This window comes from Pristiophorus japonicus, chromosome 9, assembly GCF_044704955.1.
Source record: "Pristiophorus japonicus isolate sPriJap1 chromosome 9, sPriJap1.hap1, whole genome shotgun sequence".
Classification (NCBI taxonomy): Eukaryota; Metazoa; Chordata; class Chondrichthyes; family Pristiophoridae; genus Pristiophorus; species Pristiophorus japonicus.
Genome location: NC_091985.1, coordinates 115,611,672 through 115,636,705, shown reverse-complemented (window position 1 = coordinate 115,636,705; position 25,034 = coordinate 115,611,672). Strand labels below are relative to the sequence as shown.

At 46.0% G+C, this 25,034-nt stretch overlaps 1 protein-coding gene across 5 annotated transcripts in view; it reads left to right on the top strand.

Annotated features, from left to right (window-relative positions):
* The window catches only part of LOC139273181 (utrophin-like), a 476,555-nt gene that overhangs the window by 361,570 nt on the left and 89,951 nt on the right, over nt 1-25,034 (top strand). For all 5 annotated transcript variants that reach the window (XM_070889721.1, XM_070889722.1, XM_070889723.1 and 2 more), the window contains 3 exons: nt 237-311; nt 10,720-10,921; nt 16,406-16,491. In XM_070889721.1, the coding sequence (XP_070745822.1) occupies nt 237-311; nt 10,720-10,921; nt 16,406-16,491 (363 nt within the window). The remainder of the gene's footprint in view (nt 1-236; nt 312-10,719; nt 10,922-16,405; nt 16,492-25,034) is intronic.

Below are 25,034 nucleotides of genomic sequence, written 5' to 3'. Positions count from 1 at the left end.
AATAGTAGATTCATTTCAGAACAGAGAGCTTATAAAGGCTAATTTAAAAGCATGCGTGGTGAATTTCATGTTTAATAGATAAGAATTGAGCTAATTATTTTTCATTTCCTTTCATTCTGCCTTGTATTCCTCAGCATTTCCTCACCTCTTCCTATTCATTAGTTAAGGCAGTTGAGAGTGTTGAAATGGTTGTGCTCATCTTTGAACATTTTTCTAAATTTCTCTTTTGAATGCAGGTGATTTAAACAATGTGCGTTTTTCAGCCTACCGGACAGCTATGAAGATCCGCCGACTACAGAAAGCACTTTGTTGTGAGTGACTCCACATATTCTATTGTCAGTAATCTCAGTTTTATTTTATTGTGGGATTCCTTGCATGTCTGCTGTCAGGTATAACTGGTTACAATGGGCTGATTTTGCAGCAGTAAGGCCATTAGTTAGACCTGCCCCTGCACCCTTCAGCTCAAAAAATCTTTGTCTACAAAGTTGCTGAAAGTGTGAGCTGGTAACGGTGCCCTGAGGGAAACAGGGCATCTGGGACCCGAGTGAACAGGGCAACCAACAGGATATCTCTTTAACCAAAGAGAATTAAGGATTGGGAAGTAATCACAGGAAGGACAGAAAAGGAAGGAGAAATAAAGCGAGGAAAAGAAATATTGGATTAAGAGAATGAGTAAGAAAGGGAGGTTGATTGGCAGTCATTAACACTTACCACATCATTAAAAGGGTGCTTAGGCTTGTAATAAGATTTAACTTTCTGTGATGAGAAAAACGGGGAGGCTAAGGGCGAGATGCCATTTTCGTGAAGCTAAAGGCGGAGCAGCGCAACACGGTCAGCAAATTTTGAATATTCATTTAACAGTGCATCTGCCCCTTGCCTGAAGTTGTTATACCATTTATACATAATTAATGGAAAGCGCCATTAGCCTCACCGGTATTTTGACAGCAAAGTCAAGCCCATTATAAAACCATATAGACAACTCATTACTTGCACTATAGCTCTTAGTGACTATGAAATGAGCATTGCTATAGAGAGTATGCAAATGTCATAAGAAATAGGAGCAAGAGTAGGCCATATGGCCCCTCGAGCCTGTTCTACCATTTACTATGATCATGGCTGATCCAATCATGGACTTGGGTCCACTTCCCTGCCTGCTCCCCATAACCCTATTCCCTTAATGGTTCAGAAACTGTCTATCTCTGTCTTAAATTTATTCAATGTCCCAGCTTCCACAGCTTTCTGAGGCAGCAAATTCCACAGATTTACAACCCTCAGAGCCCCCTTGCAATAAAGGCCAACATTCCATTTGCCTTCCTGATTACTTGCTGTACCTGCATACTCACTTTTTGTGTTTCATGCACAAGGACACCCAGGTGTCTCTGTACTGCAGCACTTTGGAATTTTTCTCCATTTAAATTATAATTTGCTTTTCTATTTTTTCTGCCAAAGTACATAACCTCATACTTTCCAACATTATACTCCATCTGCCAAATTTTTGCCCACTTACTTGGCCTGTCTATGTCCTTTTACAGCTTTTTTGTGTCCTCCTCACACATTGTTTTTCCTCCCATCTTTGTATCGTCAGCAAACTTGGCTACGTTACACTCGGTCCCTTCATCTAAGTCATTAATATAGATTGTAAAAAGATGTCAATTATTTTAGACACTGACGGAGACTATGTTTAGTTCTTTCATAGATTACATTAACCCAGATCAATCGATTTGAATTCACCTTAATCATTTTAGAACTGAGCTTGAAATTGATTTCAAAGTTAATTGGCCCAAACATCTGCCAATTTGAGAGTTGTACCTTAGATAAAACGCAGCTGAATACAAGACAGAGATGATAATGCGCTGATTTGGGGGCAGAACATTGGGACTATAGCACACTGTGGAAAGCAGTGTAGGATGTGTGTTGGCACCATTGAGTCCCTTGCTCAATGATTGCTCAAACTCAGTCATACTGTCCAGCGGGGTGAAGTCACATGTCTGGCACTCACTCATGGAGGAATTGCCCAATGTCTCTCACATAACAGTGCAATTGGTCCTAGAGCAGCATTGAAACATAGAAATATAGAAATTTACAGTGCAGAAGGAGGCCATTCCAGCCCATTGTGTCCGCGCCGGCCAACAAAGAGCCCCACAGCCCTTGGTCAGCAGCCCTAAAGGTTACGTATAAACCTGTGAACAATGACGGAAAGGCAAAGAGCACCCAGCCCAACCAATCCGCCTCACCACAACTGCGACACCCCTGATACTAAAACACTCTACACTCCACCCCAACCGGAGCCATGTGATCTCCTGGGAGAGGCAAAAACCAGATTAAAAACTCAAGCCAATTTAAGGGAAAAAAATCTGAGAAAATTCCTCTCCGACCCATCCAGGCGATCGAAACTAGTCCAGGCGATCACCCTGGCCGTATTCGATTCCCTGCAGTACTTACCATTATATCTGCTCCGTCCAAAAAAAGATCATCCAGTCTAATCCCAATTATCAGCTATAGGTCCGTAACCCTGCAGTTTGCTGCACTTTAAGTGCCCATCCAACCATCTCTTAAAGTGGTGAGGGTTTCTGCATCCACCACTCTTCTGGGCAGCGAGTTCCAGATCCCCACAACCCTCTGCGTAAAGAAGCCCCCCCTCAAATCTCCTCTAAACCTTTCATCAGCCACCTTAAAACTACGCCCCCTCGTAATAGACCCCTCCACCAATGGAAATAGACCCTTACTATCCACTATGTCCAGGCCCCTCAATATTTTGTACACCTCAATGAGGTCTCCTCTCAACCTCCTCTGTTCCAATGAGAACAAACCCGGCCTATTCAATCTGTCCTCCTAACTAAGATTCTCCATTCCAGGCAGCATCCTAGTAAATCTCCTCTGCACCCTCTCTAGTGCAATCACGTCCTTCCTATAATACGGCGACCAAAACTGCACACAATACTCCAGCTGTGGTCTAACCAAAGTATTATACAATTTAAGCAAAACCTCCCTGCTCTTATATTCTATGCCTCGGCCAATAAAGGCAAGCATTCCGTATGCCTTCTTAACCACCTTATTCACCTGGCCTGCTACTTTCAGGGATGTGTGGACAAGCACTCCAAGGTCCCTTTGTTCATCTACACTATAAAGTGGCCAACCACTTAATGTATACCCTTTCCTTATTAGCCCTCCCAAAGTGCATCACCTCCCACTTCTTTGAATTAAATTCCATTTGCCACTGCTCTGCCCACCTGACCAATAGATTGATATCCTCCTGCAGCCCATGACTTTCTTCTTCATTATCAACCACACAGCCAATTTTAGTGTCGTCTGCAAATTTCTTAATCATACTCCCTATATTCAAATCTAAATCGTTGATATATACCACAAAAAGCAAGGGTCCCAGTACTGAGTCCTGCGGAATCCCACTGGAAACATCCTTCCAGTCACACAAACATCCATCAATCATTACCCTTTGCTTCCTACCTCCAAGCCAATTTTGGATCCAACTTGACACTTTGCCCTGTATTCCATGGGCTTTAACCGTCATGACCAGTCTACCATGTGGGACCTTATCAAAAGCTTTGCTAAAGCCCATATATACTACATCGTATGCACTATCCTCATCGACCCTCTTGGTTACCTCCTCAAAAAATTCAATCAGGTTAGTCAGACACAATCTTCCCTTAACAAATCTGTGTTGACTGTCCCTAATTAATCCTTGCCTTTCCAAATGCAGATTTATCCTGTCTTTCAGGATTTTTTCCAATAATTTTCCCACAACTGAGGTTAGGCTGACAGGCCTGTAATTACTCGGCCTATCCCTTTCTCCCTTCTTAAACAAGGGTACTACATTAGCAGTCCTCCAATCCTCCAGCACCATGCCCAGATGCAAAGAGGACTGGAAAATGAAGGTCAAGGCCTCTGCTATTTCCTCTTTTACTTCGCTCAACAGCCTGGGATGCATTTCATCCGGGCCTGGGGACTTATCTACTTTCAAAGCTGCTAAACCCCTTAATACTTCCTCTCTCACTATTTTTATTTCTTCCAGAATATCATACTCTTCCTCGATAGCAGTATCTGCAATGCCCTTTTCCTTTTTGAAAACAGATGCAAAGTATTCATTAAGAACCCTCCCAACATCTTCCGCCTCCACACAAACATTATCCTCATGGTCTCTAATAGGCCTACCCTTTCTTTAGTTACCCTCTTACTCTTAATATATTTAAAGGACATCTTAGGGTTTTCCTTAATTTTAGTGCCCAAGAATTTCTCGTGCTCTCTCAGCATTCCTAATATCCTTTTTAATTTTGCCTGTTAACTTTCTATATTTCTCTAAAGGTTCTATAGTTTTTAGCCGTTGATACATGACATAAGCGTCCCTTTTTTTCTTAATCGTCTCCTGTAAGTCCCTAGACATCCAATTATATTTCCCAGCCTTTTTCTTTAAGGGCACATGTTGGCCTGAGCCTTCCGGATCTCCTCCTTGAATGCCTCCCACTGTTCCTACACTGATTTACCCACAAGTAGCTGTTTCCAGTCCACTATGGCCAAATCACTCCTTAACTTAGCTAAATTAGCTTTTCCGCAATTCGGAACTTTTATTCCAGGCCTATTCTTGTCCTTGTCCATAACCAACTTGAATCTGACTACTATAATACCCACTATAATACCCCTTCAACCTACCCAGCTTCATTCCCCAAAACGAAATCCAAGATTGCCTCCTCTCGTGTTGGGCTTGCTACATACTGACTAAAAAAGTTCTCTTGAATTTCAAGAATTCCGCACCCTCTATACCCTTTACACTAAATTTGTCCCAATCAATATTTGGATAGTTAAAATCCCCTACTATTACTACCCTATGGTTTTTGGACTTCACAGCAATTTGCCTACATATTTGCTCTATCTCCCACTGTTTGGGGGGTCTATAACACACGCCCAGCAGTATGATCGCCCCTTTTTTATTTTTCAATTCGACCCATATGGCCTCATTTGATGACCCCTCTAACATATCATCCCTCCTCACCGCTGTAATAGTTTCTTTAATCAGTATCGCAACAACACCTTTTTACCCCCCTCTCTATCTTGTCTAAAATTCGTGTAGCCAGGAATATTGATCTGCCAAACTTGTCCCTCTTTCAGCCATGTTTCTGTAATGGCAATAATGTCATACTCCCAAGTGTGTCTACCTGTGCTCTTAGCTCATCCGCCTTATTTGCTATACTCCTTGCATTAAAATATATACCATTCAGCACAGGACAACTTCCTTGCTTACTACATACTAAATCCTGTTTCCTCTGTCTTACAGATTCGCTTTCTAGATTCTTGCTATCCAATTTCAGCTTTACCTCCTTCCCTTTTGAATTTGTTCTCGGGTTCCTATCCCCCTGCCAAGTTAGTTTAAACTCCCCAACAGCACTAGCTAAACTCCCCGCGAGGATATTGGTCCCGGCGCTGTTGAGGTGCAACCCGTCCGGTTTGTACAGGTCCCATCTCTCCCAGAAGTGGTCCTAATGCCTCAAAAATTTAAAGCCCTCCCTCCTACACCAACTTTCCAGCCACGCTTTCATCCTCTCATCCTCTCTATCCTTCTATTCTTTATACTCATTAGCACATGGCACCGGTAGTAACCCGGAATTACTACCTTTTAATTTTCTTCCTAGCTCCCTGAATTCTTCCTGTCGGACCTCATCCCATGTCATTGGTCGCAAATGGACCATGACCTCTAGCTGTTTACTCTCTCTTCCCCCCCCACCCGCCCCAGGTTGCTCTGCGTCCGCTCTGTGACATCCTTGACCCTGGCACCAGGGAGGCACAAAATTATTCGAGAGTCACGTCTACGGCCTCTAACTATAGAATCCCCTATCACTCGGGCTCTTTTGTTCTTCGTCCCTCCCTCCTGTGCAGCTGAGCCACCCGTGGTGCCTTGGAATTGGCTCTGGCTGCACTCCCCAGAGGCACCATTGTCCTCACCGATACTCAGAAGTGAATATTGGTTTGAAAGCGAGATGGACTCACGGGGGTACTCCTGCACTACCTGCCTAGCACACTTACTACGTCTGGTGGTCACCCACTTCCCCTCCACCTGCACCCTTTAATCTGCGGGGTGACCACCTCCTGAAACGTGCTATCCATGTAGTTCTCAGCCTCGCGGATGCTCCTTATTTGACTCCACCTGCTGCTCCAGCTCCAAAACGCGGAGCTCGAGCAATTGAAGCTGGAGACACCTCCTGCACATATGGTTGTCTAGGCTGCGGGAAGCGTCCAGGACTTCCCACATGCTGCAGGATGTGCACTCCATGGTACTGAGCTGCACTGCCATCCCTATAGTTAGCCTTATCTAGTTTAAAATCTATTTGAAAAGAATTAGAGAAAAGAGAGCTACTTACCAACTCACCTCACCGACTTCTGCAGCCTCCCGAACTCACCGACCTCTCTGGCCTCCCGACCTCCGAACTCCCAAACCACTTGAAAAGAAATGGAGAAAAGAGAGCTACTTACCAACTCACCTCACCGGCCCCCGAACTCCCTACTCGCTGACCTCACGGGGCCTGTCGACTCGCCGACCTCGGGGCTTGCCGACTCGCCGACCTCACGGGGCCTGCCGACCACACGGGGCCTGCCGACTCGCCGACCTCACGGGGCCTGCTGACCTCACGGGGCCTGCCGACTCGCCGACCTCACGGGGCCTGCCGATCTCACGGGGCCTGCCGACTCGCCGACCTCACGGGGCCTGCCGACTCGCCGACCTCACGGGGCCTGCTGACCTCGGGGCCTGCCGACTCGCCGACCTCGGGGCCTGCCGACTCGCCGACCTCTCGGGGCCTGCCGACTTACCCGAACTGGAGGTCTGGGAATATATTACTTGCAATCCTCTTGGCCTAGTTTAGGATACAAGAGGGGACGGGGTCATATTAAGATACAGGTGTTTGAAAAAACAACAATAGAGTAGTTAGATTTTTTTTCATAAGAATGAATCTGGACATTTGTAATTAATATAATTACCAGGATAGTTTTTCAAGAGGTTTATGCCTCTATGCGTCTTGATTTTCATGATAGAGACCATAGTTCAGTTACATCTGAAGACTCTCGCAACTTTATCTTCTATGATCTCATTTAGTCGATTGCATTTTAATGGATTTTGCTGATTTATGTAGTCCTAGCTGATTTACAACCACAGTCATCAAGCTGCCTAAGATTTCAGAAAGGTGTGCAAACTAGAAAAACAAGCCCCCGATATGTCTGCGCTCCTCTAATTCTGCCGCCTTGAGCATCCCTGATTATAATCGCTCATTCATTGGTGGCCGTGCCTTCTGTTGCCTAGGCCCCAAGCTCTGGAACTCCCTGCCAAACCTCGCTCCTTAAGACGCTCCTTAAAACCTACCTCTTTGATCAAGCTTTTGGTCACCTGCGCTAATTTCTACTTATGCGGCTTGGTGTCAATTTCTTTCTCTCCTAATACTCCTGTGAAGCACCTTAGGATGTTTCACAACGTTAATGGTGCTATATAAAGTAGTTGTTGGTTGTCTCCGGCAAATATTTCAGACTTTACTTCATCTCATCGGTGGTCCTCCTTGAAACCACTGATTTAAATGACTGAAAAGTTCAAGCATAGTTTTGTGGTGTGGAATTCAGATCTTGAACTGGAATTGTCCAGTTTCCATATCAAGATCTGGCTGAGGAATCAATTTTTTTTAAAGAATGTTCTGATACAGCGATAGACTAATCGCTTCCGAGAAATCATAGGAGACAGGCCAGGAAGTTAAACAAGAGTGGAAAAAAACAAGCTTGACGTGAATCCTATGTTACGTGGTTAATGCATTTATCTCAAAGTTACACAATGTGGATATTTTGTTGGAGGCTGTCGGAGAATAACTCCATTCTTGAGATTCGACTATAGAGGTAATTAGAAGAGACCAGAATCTTGCAGAGTTACCCCTTGTCTGTGAATTTGAAATTAAGTTGAAGCTGTTGGGGAGGGATTGAAAATGCAGTTTTGATCATGAATTTGTTTCACAGCAAAATGCATTTGTGTGTGCCCACATAATGGTTGCTGTACTTCAGTAAGAAGGAATCAACCTGGAGCTTTCTTTTGCTGTGCGATAAGCCATTAATATTCTATTTCTTGCCATTGTTGCAGTAGAATTGTTGGTTACAGGGAATTTGTACAGCCACTTTATTGAAATTTGAATCTAGAGATCAGTCATCCTGTTTTAGCACATTCACCCATTTCCTCTTTGAGGTTCATTTGAAATAGCAATGCATATTTTGGGTCATTGTGTTGAAATGTGTACCTTCTTCCCAGCCGCTTCCTTGCTGATGCAGCAGGGGAGCTCCAGATAGACTACAAAATGAGAAATGTGCTCCTTGAACTCTGTGGGTGCCAACAGATACAGGATCTCATTGAATTTATTCAACCAGGTTCACCAGGAGTCATATAGATTTTGCAGTTTTTTCTAAATGTGAACTGCCTCTGGTGTTTAACATTCATGTAAGACACTTGTGTGGCATTCATTTCACTGTTGGTCCTAGTGTCCATTTTACCACTTGAGTGCAACTATAATGCTGAATGACTTCCTCTCTTTCCCATGCAGTGCGTGATTGATGCTTAGAGAAGTCTCTCTAGTCATTCAAACTGATGCACAACTCTGGGGGCTGCATCCTTTACGTCGCCACAGGATTTTAATTATGGTGGTTTCTGTTACATTGGGATGGTTCAATTGGCATTGCAAGTTTTGACTCAGTGATGCTCACTTAATTTGACTGTATGCTGAACTAAAATTGCAGCGAAGTTTGCTGAACTGTTAGTTGTTTGTGGAAGGCAGTGTAAAATGTCCTATAAATATGACAAAACAGCAACTTTAAAAAAAAATTGCAAAATCTAGGTGAAGGGCCAAGGCCCAAAGTGCAGACACCTCTAAGATATGTAAATCAATAATTGATGATTGTGACATCAAGCTTGAGTTAAAAGGCTGCAGAAGGGAAGAATGAGGGGAACCACAGTTTGAGGCCCTGTGAAACAACTAATTAGCGTGAGAGATAAGATAAGTATTAGATTTAAACATGGTGAGAATGTATGTAGGTTGAAGAGTGTAGACATTTTGGTTTAATTGTTCTGAATCCTGCACCACGAATGTTAAAGAGAGCTTGCAATGTACAGTGCTAGCCCTCCTGCACCTTCATTCTACAGAAGTGACTAAATAGAACTACAGAACAACACCAACATATAGTATTGCTGACAGCTCCCCGATTATATTTGACTTAGTGTATTTTAGGATGAGGCGGCCTTTTTCTGTCATTCCCAAGTACTTTTCTGAATCACTGTTTTTATTTCTAGGACAGAAATAAAAATGTGTAAATTTTGTTTGGATAGTTCCAGTAACAACAACTTTTATTGAGATAGCGCCTTTAACATAGAAAATCATCCCATGGCACTTCACAGGAGTGTTATAAAACAAAATTTGACACTGAGCCCCACAAGACGAAATTAGGGCAGATGACCAAAAGCTTGGTTAAAGAGGTAGGTTTTACGGAGCACTTTAAAGGAGGAAAGAGAGGTAAAAAGACGGAGAGGTATAGGGAAGAAAATCCAGAGCTTAGGGCCGAGGTAGCTGAAGGTACGGCTACCAATGGTTGAGCGATTAAAATCAGGGTTGCTCAAGAGGCCAGAATTAGAGGAGCACAGATATCTTGTGGGTTTGTGGGTTGGAGGAAATTACAGATAGGTCGGAACAAGGCCATGGAGGGATTTGAAAACCAGGATGAGACTTTTAAAATCAAGACGTTGCTTAACCAGGAGCCAATGTAGGTCAGCGAGCACAGGGGTGATGGGTGAATGGGACTTGGTGCAAGTTAGGACACGGGGGGCAGCCGAGTTTTGGATGACCTCAAGTTTACATAGGGTAGAAAGTGGGAGGCCAGCCAGGAGTGCGTTGGAATAGTTAAGTCTAGAGGTAACAAAAGCATGGATTTTAGCAGCAGATGAGCTGAGGCAGGGGCGGAAATGGGTGATGTTACAGAGGTGGAAATAGGCAATCTTGGTTACGGTGCAGACACGTGGCCGGAAGGGCATTTCGGGGTCAAATATGATGCCAAGGTTATGAACAGTCTGGTTCAGCCTCAGACAGATGCTAGGGAGAGGAATGGAGTCAGTGGCTACGGAATGGAGTTTATGATGGTGATCGTAGACAATGGTTTTAATCTTCACAATATTCGATTGGAGGAAATTCCTGCTGATCCAGTACTGGATGTCGGACAAGCAGTCTGACAATTTAGAGACAGTGGAGGGTTCGAGAGAAGTGATGGTGAGGTAGAGCTGGGTGTCGTCAGTGTACATGTGAAAACTGACGCTGTCTTTTCAAATAAATGTCGCTGAGGGGCAGCATATAGATGACAAATAGGAGGGGGCCACGGATAGACCCTTGTAGGACACCAGAGGTAACCATGCGGGAGTGGGAAGAGAAGCCATTGCAGGTGATTTCATGACTACAATTAGATACATAAGAGTGGAACTAGGCGAGTGCAGTCCCACCCAGCTATACGGTAGTGAAGAGGCATTTGAGAAGGATGGAGTGGTCAACTGTGTCATAGGCTGCAGACAGGTCGAGAAGGCCGAGGAGGGATATTGTACCTTTGTCACAGTCACGTCGGATGTCATTTGTGACTTTAAGATGAGACGTTTCGGTACTGTGGCAGTAAGTTAAAACCATTACTGAACTGAATTTTCTTCATCCTTTGTAGTGGATCTGTTGGAGCTGCACAAAGCACATCGCATCTTCGAACAGCACAAACTGATTCAAAATGAGCAACTTCTAAATGTGACTGAGGTGATCAACTGTTTAACGACCATTTATGATGGCTTGGAACAAAACCACAAGGACTTGGTCAATGTGCCACTCTGTGTCGACATGTGTTTGAACTGGCTGCTGAATGTCTTTGATACGTATGTACTGCTTACACCTCAGTATGGTTTTTGTGATTTAGATTGACTTTAAGCTCATGAAATTGGTTACAATGGGGTCAAATTTTGGCCTGAGTTGCTCCTATTTTTTTGGAGCAACTGGTTTAGAATGGAGTATGTTAGAAATTGCAATTCTCGGCATTTAGTTTGCCCCAGTTCTAGTCAGTTAGAACAGTTTCATTTTGGAACAGATTTTTTTTTCAAAAGGGGGCGTGTCCGGCCACTTACGCCTGTTTTGAAAGTTTAGGCAGTGAAAACTTACTCCAAACTAATTTAGAATGGAGTAAGTGTAGCTTTTTGTACGCTCACAAAAACCTTGCCTACACTTAGAAAAATTAGGCGTAGGGAAGAGAGATGGTGGGGGGGGGGGGGGGGAGAGAAAGGGAAGTTTACAAACATGAAACACATCACTTTTACAAATAAAGAGCCATCAATAATAAATGATAAATCAACCAATAAATCAATCATAAAAAATTTAAAAATCAATAAATAAAAAATTAAGTTTCTACTCGCCGACTGCAGCACCGGGAGCCCTCCAACAGCGTGCTCGGACGGACCCCCCCCAGTGTGTCTCCCTCTGTCTCTGTCTGTCAGTGTGTGTCTCTCTCTCTGTCTGTCAGTGTCTATCAGTTTCTGGCAGTGAGGGGAGGAGGGAGGGAGGAGGGGGGAGAGGGGGGTGGGGTAGGGAGGAGAGGGGGAGGGGGGAGAGGGAAAGAAGAGGGAGCAGGAGCTGGTTGGGGGCGGGGGAGCGGGCAGCGGAGCAGGAGCTGGAGGGAGGGGAGGCAGCGGAGCGGGAGCTGAGGGGGGGTCGGGCAGCGGAGCGGAAGCTGGTGGTGGGGGGGGGGCGTGGGCAGCGGAGCAAGAGCTGGGGGGGGAGCGGGAGCTGGTGGGGGGGGGGAGCTGGGGGAGGGGGTCGGGCAGCGGAGCGGGAGCTGGGGGGGGTCGGGCAGCGGAGCGGGAGCTGGGGGGGGGGTTAGGCAGCGGAGCGGGAGCTGGGGGGGTGGTGGTCGGGCAGCGGAGTGGGAGCTGGGGGGAGTCGGGCAGCGGAATGGGAGGTGGGGGAGCAGGCAGCGGAGCGGGAGCTGGAGGTGGGGGGGGTCGGGCAGCGGAGCGGGAGCTGGTGGGGGGGGGGGTGGTCAGGCAGCGGAGTGAGAGCTGGGGGGAGTCGGGCAGCGGAACGGGAGGTGGGGGAGCAGGCAGCGGAGCGGAAGCTGGTGGGGGGGAGCGGGCAGCGGAGCGGGAGCGGGAGCTGGAGGTGGGGGGGTCGGGCAGCGGAGCGGGAGCTGGAGGTGGGGGGGTTGGGCAGCGGAGTGGGAGCTGGAGGTGGGGGGGAGCAGGCAGCGGAGCGGTAGCTGGAGGTGGGGGGGAGCAGGCAGCGGAGCGGGAGCTGGGGGGGACCTCGGGCAGCGGAGCAGGAGCTGGGGGTGGGGGGGGGCGGGAGGGTGGTGGGTGAGAGAGCCAGAGGGAGCGTGAGCTGAACAGGGGAGGAAGCTGGAGCCCACAGCCAGAGCCGGAGCTGAAGAGGAGGGAGGTGCAGCCTGATCTTCGCCGCCCCAGTGAGCCATTCGGCCAGGGCTAGGGGCGGCGTGCTTCGGGCCCCTCCCACACAGTTTCGGACGCCTGGAGCGACTGCACATGCGCAGAGGTCCCGGCTCTGTTTTCAGCACAAGGACCTGGCTCCGCCCCCCCGCCACCCCCCCCACAGCTCGTGCTGCGCCGCGCCGAGGGCCTGGATCGATACCGAGGTAAGTTTTCGGCGCAGTTTTGAGCGTGGAAATCAGGCGTGGCTCGCGGGGCTAGGCGCAGCCCGAAACTTGACCCCTATGTATTGGATTTATGCTTAGCTAAGTAAATGTGGGGACTGTCAATCAACTGAAATTGGTGCTGATACATTTACATAAGGTTAAACTTTGTTCTAGTTTTATTTGTGTTAAACAGATAAAATAGTTGAAACGGCTTTGTGTGCTTTGTTTTAAATTGAAAAAATTTAAATGTAAATTCTGATGTTACATCTGTTTCCATGCAGTCAAAACTGCAGGGTTAGAGCTCAGACGTACAGACAGCCTTCGATTCTTGTGCTCATCACAGTGACAGATGTTAGTGTTGCAGAATGGAACACATTTCATGCACCTGATGTGAACATCAACCACTTCCATGTCCAGTAAATTTACAGCTAGATGTTGGGTAAAGTTTCCTGTGCTCTGCCCTCAGCCCCAACCTCAGAAAAGCGCCACTGTGGCATTTTCCAAACCAGTCATCCTTAGGCTTGTCTCAATAATGTTGTCAAGTCGAGCTCATTTAAGGGCAGTTTTATGCATCCTACTTAGAACTACAGTAAGACTGTCCAAATCAAATTGGAGAATCCTTACATGCAGAGGGGACTTTAATCCCATCAGTTCGGACTGAATATGATCCCAGGCTCGCAGATGCAAGTCCAGTATCAAACTTACTGTGCCCCACCGCCCCACGGGATCAGCCATGATCGTGTAGAATGGTGGAGCAGACTCGAGGGACCGTATGGCCTACTCCTAATCCTATTTCTTATGTTCTTAGGTTCACCCCAGCCCCTGCCCCCATTTCCCATACGTATAATGAAATTTCTTGTGCATCATGTGTTTCAGTATTAAATCTACACTGTGACTGTCAATTTTCTTCTTTCTCAATAGTTTAGTGACTTATTGATTGCAGCTTGCTGATTCTCTACTGTTATTTTTGTTATCTTCTACTTTGGTTGCCTATCCTGTTTTGCAAAATCTTTTTCACCAAGTGGAGTTTTCAAGCCAGTAGATTCCCACGCACTGGTGCAGTGTTCAGGCCAGTAGATTCCCACGCTCTGGTGCAGTGTTCAGGCCAGTAGATTCCCACGCACTGGTGCAGTGTTCAGGCCAGTAGATTCCCACGCACTGGTGCAGTATTCAGGCCAGTAGATTCCCACGCACTGGTGCAGTGTTCAGGCCAGTAGATTCCCACGCACTGGTGCAGTATTCAGGCCAGTAGATTCCCACGCACTGGTGCAGTGTTCAGGCCAGTAGATTCCCATGCACTGGTGCAGTGTTCAGGCCAGTAGATTCCCATGCACTGGTGCAGTATTCAGACCAGTGGATTCCCACGCACTGGTGGAATGTTCAAACCAGTGGATTCCCACGCACTGGTGGAATGTTCAGACCATTGGATTCCCACGCAATGGGTCACAACACGAATCACAATTGATTAGCATCATCTCAAGGATGGGTTTGTGTGCTGATGCACTTTCTATTTTTTTTTGCTCCTACACTTTTTCTGTCATGTGCCAGCTTCTAACTCTCCCACATGAGCATGGGGGGGTGGACATTAAATAAGGCCAAGGATTATCTGGTTTCCAGTCTCACAACACATGGCTGTGATACTGGGTGAGGACATCTCTGGCTGATACCCTGGTATGCTGTCTTTTGGGGTATTGTTCACTTTGAATTAAAAGCAGAAAATGCTGGAAGTACTCAGCAGGTCAGGCAGCATCTGTGGAGAGAGAAACTAAGTTAACATTTCGGGTCGATGACCTTTTGTCAGAACTAGAAAAAGTTAGAGATGTATCAGCCTTTGAAGGATTGTTTGGTGTCGGTAGTCTGACTTTCTTGCGCACGGCCAGAAATTGCTCGAGAAATATGTTTTTTCTGAGCAATGTTTCCATCTTTGATCACTGCTTAAGAAACAAGTTATTTTTAACTGCTTAGTTAGGTGATTGTTAAATAAAGCATGTCTAGTCCAGGAATTCATTTTATATCCTGCTCATGTGCAGTGAGTAAAGTCCGCCATAAATTGTTCTTGCAATATCCTAATCTTTACGTGAGAGGATTTCATTAATATTTATATATTTTATTTCAATGAATCAAGAAACAGCTTTCTTTTACTTTGTAAGATACAGTAATATTTATGTAAATCTGAACAATCTTCATTTTTCCTTTCTAATTGCTAATTTCTTCTATAATTATTATAACATTTATTTTGTTCAATGGAGTATTCATATATTTAACAGATGCGTTGAGTAATTTTGTTAGCTGTTGGAAACTCATTTTAGAAGTTTACACATTATTAATTTTCTGCACAATTTTAATTCGTTATGAAAAAAGGTTTAGTTACCCTTTGCCATACTTATTGAAGAGCTAGTGGGCCTTTCCTAGTATTGCTCACAGGTGTGTTGCATGATATAGCATTCCAATAATTATAAAACAGCACGTTATTGAACTCCCTATGAGCATTGCCAGAGAAGGAACATAATTTTCATCTGTATTCTCTGTGTCTGGAGTATTTTTAGCTGAAGACACTTAATTTTGGTGCTTTGCTGACTATGTGAGGTTCTCCCATCTACTGTGTTCGGTTGATAACAGCCAACATTTCACTCTTTTAATTCTATTCCATTCTTATCACTCTATAATTTTATGATCAATTACTTGTGGTAATAACTTTGGCTTGGAATTTTGTCGTGGGAAATATATGCCACAGGACTGTCATATAGCTATGGAATTACATTACACACTTTGCTCAGGTTACCCTGTATAATTGCAGCCAATCCTCCATCGACAATGCAACACACAACCAAGAAAATAGATCAAAGAAAGACTTGCATTTATACACCGCGCTTCATGACCTCAGGACGTCCCAAAGCGATTTACAGACAGTGAAGTACTTTTGAAATGTAGTCACTGCTGTATTGTAGGAAAATGTAAGATATTTAACTGAGTCTGAAATTACAAAATATGTAAAAACTACTAGTGTAAGAATTTGCAGTAAAAATCTTCATGTAAATGTCTTGGCTGTCTGTTCAAATAGGGTAGACACCTCGTTTCTAGCAATGATCGTTGGGTGGAAATGAGGTGTGGATATCCTAGTTAATCTCCCTGAACTCGTGCTAGAAAGGGAAAGGTGCCAGAGTTTTCCTCTTTCTCACCACCCAGTGACCAGTCACTAATCATCATCAAGGACCATTCCTTCCTCGACCTCACCCAGTGATAGCAGGTAGCATGAATCCCTCTGAGGCCTGATGTGTGTCTTTGCCCTGTTGTGCTGGTTGGACATGGTAGTTGAGTCTCATGAATAACTGGGACCACTCTCAGAAAAGAAAATATATTAAATGTTATTTAACCGATCTAAACACTTTGATCAAATTATTCATCACTCAATTTGTAACACAGATCCGATCACACAAACGGAAGTGGTATAAATCCAAAAGTAGACATATAAGGCTTAAAGGCATTTGGTTCAAAACTAGATTAGTAAAATGACAGATGAAGTACAATCTTTACACACCTGGTTAAGATACTGTAGAAACTTGAGAGGCAAATTTCTATTTTTAATTGCCCTATGGAAGTGAAAGAATATTTGCCTTTTAAAGCAGTGCAGTTCTAACACAGGGCAATGCAAAGTGGACCTGCACTGTATTCAAATCAGTAAAACCAATCTGTGACCTTGTGTAATGTTCTTCCCTTCCAGGGGTAGGAGTGGAAGAATCAGAGTGTTGTCTTTGAAAATTGGATTGATGTGTCTGTCCAAGGGTCTTCTGGAGGAAAAATACAAGTGTAAGTATCACCTCCCACCCTGTAGATACAAGTGTAAGTATCGCCTCCCACCCTGTAGATACAAGTGTAAGTATGGCCTGATGGACTGCATCCCAGAGTACTTAAGGAAGTGGCCTTGGAAATAGTGGATGCCTTGACAGTCATTTTCCAACATTCCATTGACTCTGGATCAGTTCCTATGGAGTGGAGGGTAGCCAATGTAACACCACTTTTTAAAAAAGGAGGGAGAGAGAAAACAGGGAATTATAGACCGGTCAGCCTAACATCGGTAGTGGGTAAAATGATGGAATCAATTATTAAGGATGTCATAGCAGTGCATTTGGAAAGAGGTGATATGATAGGTCCAAGTCAGCATGGATTTGTGAAAGGGAAATCATGCTTGACAAATCTTCTGGAATTTTTTGAGGATGTTTCCAGTAGAGTGGACAAGGGAGAACCAGTTGATGTGGTATATTTGGACTTTCAGAAGGCTTTCGACAAGGTCCCACACAAGAGATTAATGTGCAAAGTTAAAGCACATGGGATTGGGGGTAGTGTGCTGACATGGATTGAGAACTAGTTGTCAGACAGGAAGCAAAGAGTAGGAGTAAATGGGACTTTTCAGAATGGCAGGCAGTGACTAGTGGGGTACCGCAAGGTTCTGTGCTGGGGCCCCAGCTGTTTACACTGTACATTAATGATTTAGACGAGGGGATTAAATGTAGTATCTCCAAATTTGCGGATGACACTAAGTTGGGTGGCAGTGTGAGCTGCGAGGAGGATGCTATGAGGCTGCAGAGCGACTTGGATAGGTTAGGTGAGTGGGCAAATGCATGGCAGATGAAGTATAATGTGGATAAATGTGAGGTTATCCACTTTGGTGGTAAAAACAGAGAGACAGACTATTATCTGAATGGTGACAGATTAGGAAAAGGGGAGGTGCAAAGAGACCTGGGTGTCATGGTACATCAGTCATTGAAGGTTGGCATGCAGGTACAGCAGGCGGTTAAGAAAGCAAATGGCATGTTGGCCTTCATAGCGAGGGGATTTGAGTACAGGGGCAGGGAGGTGTTGCTACAGTTGTACAGGGCCTTGGTGAGGCCACACCTGGAGTATTGTGTACAGTTTTGGTCTCCTAACCTGAGGAAGGACATTCTTGCTATTGAGGGAGTGCAGCGAAGGTTCACCAGACTAATTCCCAGGATGGTGGGACTGACCTATCAAGAAAGACTGGATCAACTGGGCTTGTATTCACTGGAGTTCAGAAGAATGAGAGGGGACCTCATAGAAACGTTTAAAATTCTGATGGGGTTAGACAGGTTAGATGCAGGAAGAATGTTCCCAATGCTGGGAAAGTCCAGAACCAGGGGACACAGTCTAAGGATAAGGGGTAAGCCATTTAGGACCGAGATGAGGAGGAATTTCTTCACCCAGAGAGTGGTGAACCTGTGGAATTCTCTACCACAGAAAGTTGTTGAGGCCAGTTCACTGAATATATTCAAAAAGGAGTTAGATGAAGTCCTTACTAATAGGGGAATCAAGGGGTATGGCGAGAAAGCAGGAAGGGGGTACTGAAGTTGCATGTTCAGCCATGAACTCATTGAATGGCGGTGCAGGCTAGAAGGGCCGAATGGCCTACTACTGCACCTATTTTCTATGTTTCTAAGTATCGCCTCTCACACTGCAGATACAAGTAAGTATCGCCTCCCACCCTGTATATACAAGTGTAAGTATCGCCTCTCACACTGCAGATACAAGTAAGTATCGCCTCCCACCCTGTATATACAAGTGTAAGTATCGCCTCTCACACTGCAGATACAAGTGTAAGTATCGCCTCCCACCATGTAGTTACAAGTGTAAGTATCGCCTCTCACACTGCAGATACAAGTGTAAGTATCGCCTCTCACACTGCAGATACAAGTGTAAGTATCGTCTCTCACACTGCAAATACAAGTGTAAGTATCGCCTCCCACCCTGTAGATACAAGTGTAAGTATCGCCTCCCACCCTGCAGATACAAGTGTAAGTATCGCCTCCCACCCTGCAGATACAAGTGTAAGTATCGACTCTCACACTGCAGATACAAGTGTAAGTATCGCCTCTCACACTGCAGATACAAGTGTAAGTATCGCCTCCCACCCTGTAGATACAAGTATAAGTATCGCCTCTCACACTGCAGATACAAGTGTAAGTATCGCCTCTCACACTGCAGATACAAGTGTAAGTATCGTCTCTCACACTGCAAATACAAGTGTAAGTATCGCCTCCCACCCTGTAGATACAAGTGTAAGTATCGCCTCCCACCCTGCAGATACAAGTGTAAGTATCGCCTCCCACCCTGCAGATACAAGTGTAAGTATCGACTCTCACACTGCAGATACAAGTGTAAGTATCGCCTCTCACACTGCAGATACAAGTGTAAGTATCGCCTCCCACCCTGTAGATACAAGTATAAGTATCGCCTCTCACACTGCAGATACAAGTGTAAGTATCGCCTCCCACCATGTAGTTACAAGTATAAGTATCGCCTCTCATGACAGGAGAGCTTGGTCACGTGATATGGTCCTCCTGTACCATGTGGGAACTCAGGGACACTTCCGGTGTACCTGACGACTACGTGTGCAGGAAGTGTATCCGCCTTCAGCTCCTTACGGACCGCGTTGCGGAATTGGAGCCGAGGGTGAATTCACTCTGGAGCATCCACGATGCTGAGAACGACGTGAGTAGCACGTGTAGCGAGTTGGTCTTACCGTAGGAGAAAGGTCCACAGCCAGCTAGGGAATGGAAGACCAGCAGGAAGAGTAGTGCAAGGAAGGTAGTGCAGGGGTCTCCTGTGGTCATCCCCCTGCAAAACAGATACACTGCTTTGAGTACTGTTGAGGGGGATGACTCATCAGGGGAGGGGAGCAGCAGCCAAGTTCATGGCACCGTGGCTGGCTCTGTTGCACAGGAGGGCAGGAAAAAGAGTGGGAGAGCGATAATGATAGGGGATTCAATTGTGAGGGGAATAGATAGGCGTTTCTGCGGCTGCAACCGAGACTCCAGGATGGTATGTTGCCTCCCTGGTGCAAGGGTCAAGGATGTCTCGGAGTGGGTGCAGGACATTCGAAAAAGGGAGGGAGAACAGCCAGTTGTCGTGGTGCACATTGGTACCAACGACATAGGTTAAAAAAAGGGATGAGGTCCTACAAAACGAATTTAAGGGGCTAGGAACTAAATTAAAAAGTAGGACCTCAAAAGTAGTAATCTCAGGATTGCTACCAGTGCCACGTGCTAGTCAGAGTAGGAATCGCAGGATAGCGCAGATGAATACGTGGCTTGAGCAGTGGTGCAGCAGGGAGGGATTCAAATTCCTGGGGCATTGGAAACGGTTCTGGGGGAGGTGGGACCAGTACAAACCGGACGGTCCGCACCTGGGCAGGACCGGAACCAATGTCCGAGGGGGAGTGTTTGCCAGTTCTGTTGGGGAGGAGTTAAACTAATATGGCAGGGGGATGGGAATCAATGCAGGGAGACAGAGGGAAACAAAAAGGAGACAAAAGCAAGAGACAGAAAGGAGATGAGGAAAAGTGGAAGGCAGAGAAACCCAAGGCAAAGAACAAAAAGGGCCACTGTACAGCAAAATTCTAAAAGGACAAAGGGTGGTTAAAAAAAACAAGCCTGAAGGCTTTGTGTCTTAATGCAAGGAGTATCCGTAATAAGATGGATGAATTAACTGTGCAAATAGATGTTAACAAATATGATGTGATCGGGATTACGGAGACGTGGCTCCAGGATGATCAGGGCTGGGAACTCAACATCCAGGGGTATTCAACATTCAGGAAGGATAGAATAAAAGGAAAAGGAGGTGGGGTAGCATTGTTGGTTAAAGAGGAGATTAATGCAATAGTTAGGAAAGACATTAGCTTGGATGATGTGGAATCTATATGGGTAGAGCTGCAGAACACCAAAGGGCAAAAAACGTTAGTGGGAGTTGTGTACAGACCTCCAAACAGTAGTAGTGATGTTGGGGAGGGCATCAAACAGGAAATTAGGGGTGCATGCAATAAAGGTGCAGCAGTTATAATGGGTGACTTTAATATGCACATAGATTGGGCTAACCAAACTGGAAGCAGTACGGTGGAGGAGGATTTCCTGGAGTGCATAAGGGATGCATAAGGAACCAACTAGAGGGAGGCCATCTTAGACTGGGTGTTGTGTAATGAGAGGGGATTAATTAGCAATCTCGTTGTGCGAGGCCCCTTGGGGAAGAGTGACCATAATATGGTGGAATTTTGCATTAGGATGGAGAATGAAACAGTTAATGCAGAGACCATGGTCCAGAACTTAAAGAAGGGTAACTTTGAAGGTATGAGGCGTGAATTGGCTAGGATAGATTGGCGAATGATACTTAAGGGGTTGACTGTGGATGGGCAATGGCAGACATTTAGAGACCACATGGATGAACTACAACAATTGTACATTCCTGTCTGGCGTAAAAATAAAAAAGGGAAGGTGGCTCAACCGTGGCTATCAAGGGAAATCAGGGATAGTATTAAAGCCAAGGAAGTGGCATACAAATTGGCCAGAAATAGCAGCGAACCCGGGGACTGGGAGAAATTTAGAACTCAGCAGAGGAGGACAAAGGGTTTGATTAGAGCAGGGAAAATGAAGTACGAGAAGAAGCTTGCAGGGAACGTTAAGACGGATTGCAAAAGTTTCTATAGATATGTAAAGAGAAAAAGGTTAGTAAAGACAAACGTAGGTCCCCTGCAGTCAGAATCAGGGGAAGTCATAACGGGGAACAAAGAAACGGCAGACCAATTGAACAAGTACTTTGGTTCGGTATTCACTGAGGAGGACACAAACAACCTTCCGGATATAAAAGGGGTCAGAGGGTCTCGTAAGGAGAAGGAACTGAGGGAAATCCTTATTAGTCGGGAAATTGTGTTGGGGAAATTGATGGGATTGAAGGCCGATAAATCCCCAGGGCCTGATGGACTGCAGCCCAGAGTACTTAAGGAGGTGGCCTTGGAAATAGCGGATGCATTACAGTCATTTTCCAACATTCCATTGACTCTGGATCAGTTCCTATCGAGTGGAGGGTAGCCAATGTAACCCCACTTTTTAAAAAAGGAGGGAGAGGGAAAAAGGGAATTATAGACCGGTCAGCCTGACTTCAGTAGTGGGTAAAATGATGGAATCAATTATTAAGGATGTCATAGCAGCGCATTTGGAAAGAGGTGACATGATAGGTCCAAGTCAGCATGGATTTGTGAAAGGGAAATCATGCTTGACAAATCTTCTGGAATTTTTTGAGGATGTTTCCAGTAGAGTGGACAAGGGAGAACCAGTTGATGTGGTATATTTGGACTTTCAGAAGGCTTTCGACAAGGTCCCACACAAGAGATTAATGTGCAAAGTTAAAGCACATGGGATTGGGGGTAGTGTGCTGACATGGATTGAGAACTAGTTGTCAGACAGGAAGCAAAGAGTAGGAATAAATGGGTACTTTTCAGAATGGCAGGCAGTGACTAGTGGGGTACCGCAAGGTTCTGTGCTGAGGCCCCAGCTGTTTACACTGTACATTAATGATTTAGACGAAGGGATTAAATGTAGTATCTCCAAATTTGCGGATGACACTAAGTTGGGTGGCAGTGTGAGCTGCGAGGAAGATGCTATGAGGCTGCAGAGTGACTTGGATAGGTTCGGTGAGTGGGCAAATGCATGGCAGATGAAGTATAATGTGGATAAATGTGAGGTTATCCACTTTGGTGGTAAAAACAGAGAGACAGACTATTATCTGAATGGTGACAGATTAGGAAAAGGAGAGGTGCAACGAGACCTGGGTGTCATGGTACATCAGTCATTGAAGGTTAGCATGCAGGTACAGCAGGCGGTTAAGAAAGCAAATGGCATGTTGGCCTTCATAGCGAGGGGATTTGAGTACAGGGGCAGGGAGGTGTTGCTACAGTTGTACAGGGCCTTGGTGAGGCCACACCTGGAGTATTGTGTACAGTTTTGGTCTCCTAACTTGAGGAAGGACATTCTTGCTATTGAGGGAGTGCAGCGAAGATTCACCAGACTGATTCCCAGGATGGCGGGACTGACCTATCAAGAAAGACTGGATCAACTGGGCTTGTATTCACTGGAGTTCAGAAGAATGAGAGGGGACCTCATAGAAACATTTAAAATTCTGACGGGTTTAGACAGGTTAGATGCAGGAAGAATGTTGCCAATGTTGGGGAAGTCCAGAACCAGGGGTCACAGTCTCAGGATAAAGGGGTAAGCCCTTTAGGACCGAGATGAGGAGAAACTTCTTCACCCAGAGAGTGGTGAACCTGTGGAATTCTCTACCACAGAAAGTTGTTGAGGCCAATTCACTAAATATATTCAAAAGGGAGTTAGATGAAGTCCTTACTACTCGGGGGATCAAGGGGTATGGTGAGAAAGCAGGAAGGGGGTACTGAAGTTGCATGTTCAGCCATGAACTCATTGAATGGCAGTGCAGGCTAGAAGGGCCGAATGGCCTACTCCTGCACCTATTTTCTATGTTTCTCTCACACTGCAGATACAAGTGTAAGTATCGCCTCTCACACTGCAGATACAATTGTAAGTATCGCCTCCCACACTGCAGATACAAGTGTAAGTTTCGCCACCCACACTTTTTCCTTAATTCATTCATGGGTTGTGGCCGTCAAAGGCAAGGCCAGCATTTATTGCCCATCCCTAATTGCCCTTGAGAAGATGGTGGTGAGCTGCCTTGTTGAACCAATGCAGTCCGTGTGGTGAAGGTACTCCCATAGCGCTGTTGCAGAATTTTGACCCAGCGATGATTAAGCAACGGCAATATACTTCCACGTCAGGATGGTGTGTGACTTGTCGGGGTAACGTGGAGATGGTGGTGTTCCCATGTACCTGCTGCCATGTCCTTCTAGGTTCTAGAGGTCGCGGGTTTGGGGGGTGCTGCCGAAGAAGCCTTGGCGAGTTGCTGCAGTGCATCGTGTAGATGATATACACTGCAGCCACAGTACATTGGTGATGGAGGGAGTGAATGTTTAAGGTGGTGGATGGGAAGCCAATCAAGTGGGCTGCTTAGCAATGGATGATGTCGAGCATCTTGAGTATTGTTGGAGCTGCACTCATCCAGGTAAGTGGAGACTTCCATCACACTCCTGACTTGTGCCTGATAGATGGTGGAACGGCTCTGTGGAGTGAGGAGGTGCGACACTTGCCGCAGAATACCCAGCCTCTGACCTGCTCTTGTTGCCACAGTATTTATGTGGCTGCTCCAGTTAAGTTTCTGGTCAATGGTGACCCCCAGGATGTTGATGGTGGGGGGGTTCGGCGATTGCAATGCTGTTCAATGTCAAGGGGCGGTGGTTAGACTCTCTCTTGTTGGAGATAGTCATTGCCTGGCACTTGTGTGGCGCAAATGTTACTTGCCGCTTATCAGCCCAAGCCTGAATGTCGTCCAGGTCTTGCTACATGCGGGCATGGACTGCTGTATTATCTGAGGAATTGCGAATGGCACTGAACGCTGTGCAGTCATCAGCGAACATCCCCACTTCTGACCTTATGATGGAAGGAAGGTCATTGATGAAGCAGCTGAAGATAGTTGGGCCTCAGACACTACCCTGAGGAACTCCTGCAGCGAAGACCTGGGGCTGTAATGATTGACCTCCAACCACCACGACCATCTTCCTTTGTGTTGGGTATGACTCCAGCCAGTGCAAAGTTTTCCCCCTGATTCCCATTGACTTCAGTTTTACTCGGACTCCTTGATGCCACACTCGGTCAAATGCTGCCTTGATGTTCAGGGCAGTCATTCTCACCGCACCTCTAATTCAGCTCTTTTGTCCATGTTTGGACCAAGGCTACAATGAGGTCTGGAGCCGAGCGGTCCTGGCTGAACCAAAACTGGGCATCGGTGAGCAGGTTCTGGTGAGTAAGTGCCGCTTGATAGCACTGTTAGCGACACCTTCCATCACTTTGCTGATGATTGAGAGTAGAATGATGGGATGGTGATTGGATTGTGGACAGGACATACATGGGCAGTTTTCCACATTGTCAGATAGATGCCAGTGTTGTAGCTGTACTGGAACAGCTTGGCTAGAGGCATGGCTAGTTCTGGAGCACAAGTTTTCAGCATAACAGCTGGGATGATCTCGGGGCCCATAGCCGTTGCTGTATCCAGTGCACTCAGCCGTTTCATGTGCAGTGAATCAAATTGGCTGAAGACTGGCTTCTGTGATGGTGGAGACCTCAGGAGGAGGCCGAGATGGATCATCCACTTCCGCCTCCGTAACATCATGGTAACACCTGGGTGTCATGGTACATCAGTCATTGAAGGTTGGCATGCAGGTACAGCAGGCGGTTGAGAAAGCAAATGGCATGTTGGCCTTCATAGCGAGGGGATTTGAGTACAGGGGCAGGGAGGTGTTGCTACAGTTGTACAGGGCCTTGGTGAGGCCACACCTGGAGTATTGTGTACAGTTTTGGACTCCTAACTTGAGGAAGGACATTCTTGCTATTGAGGGAGTGCAGCGAAGGTTCACCAGACTGATTCCCGGGATGGCGGGACTG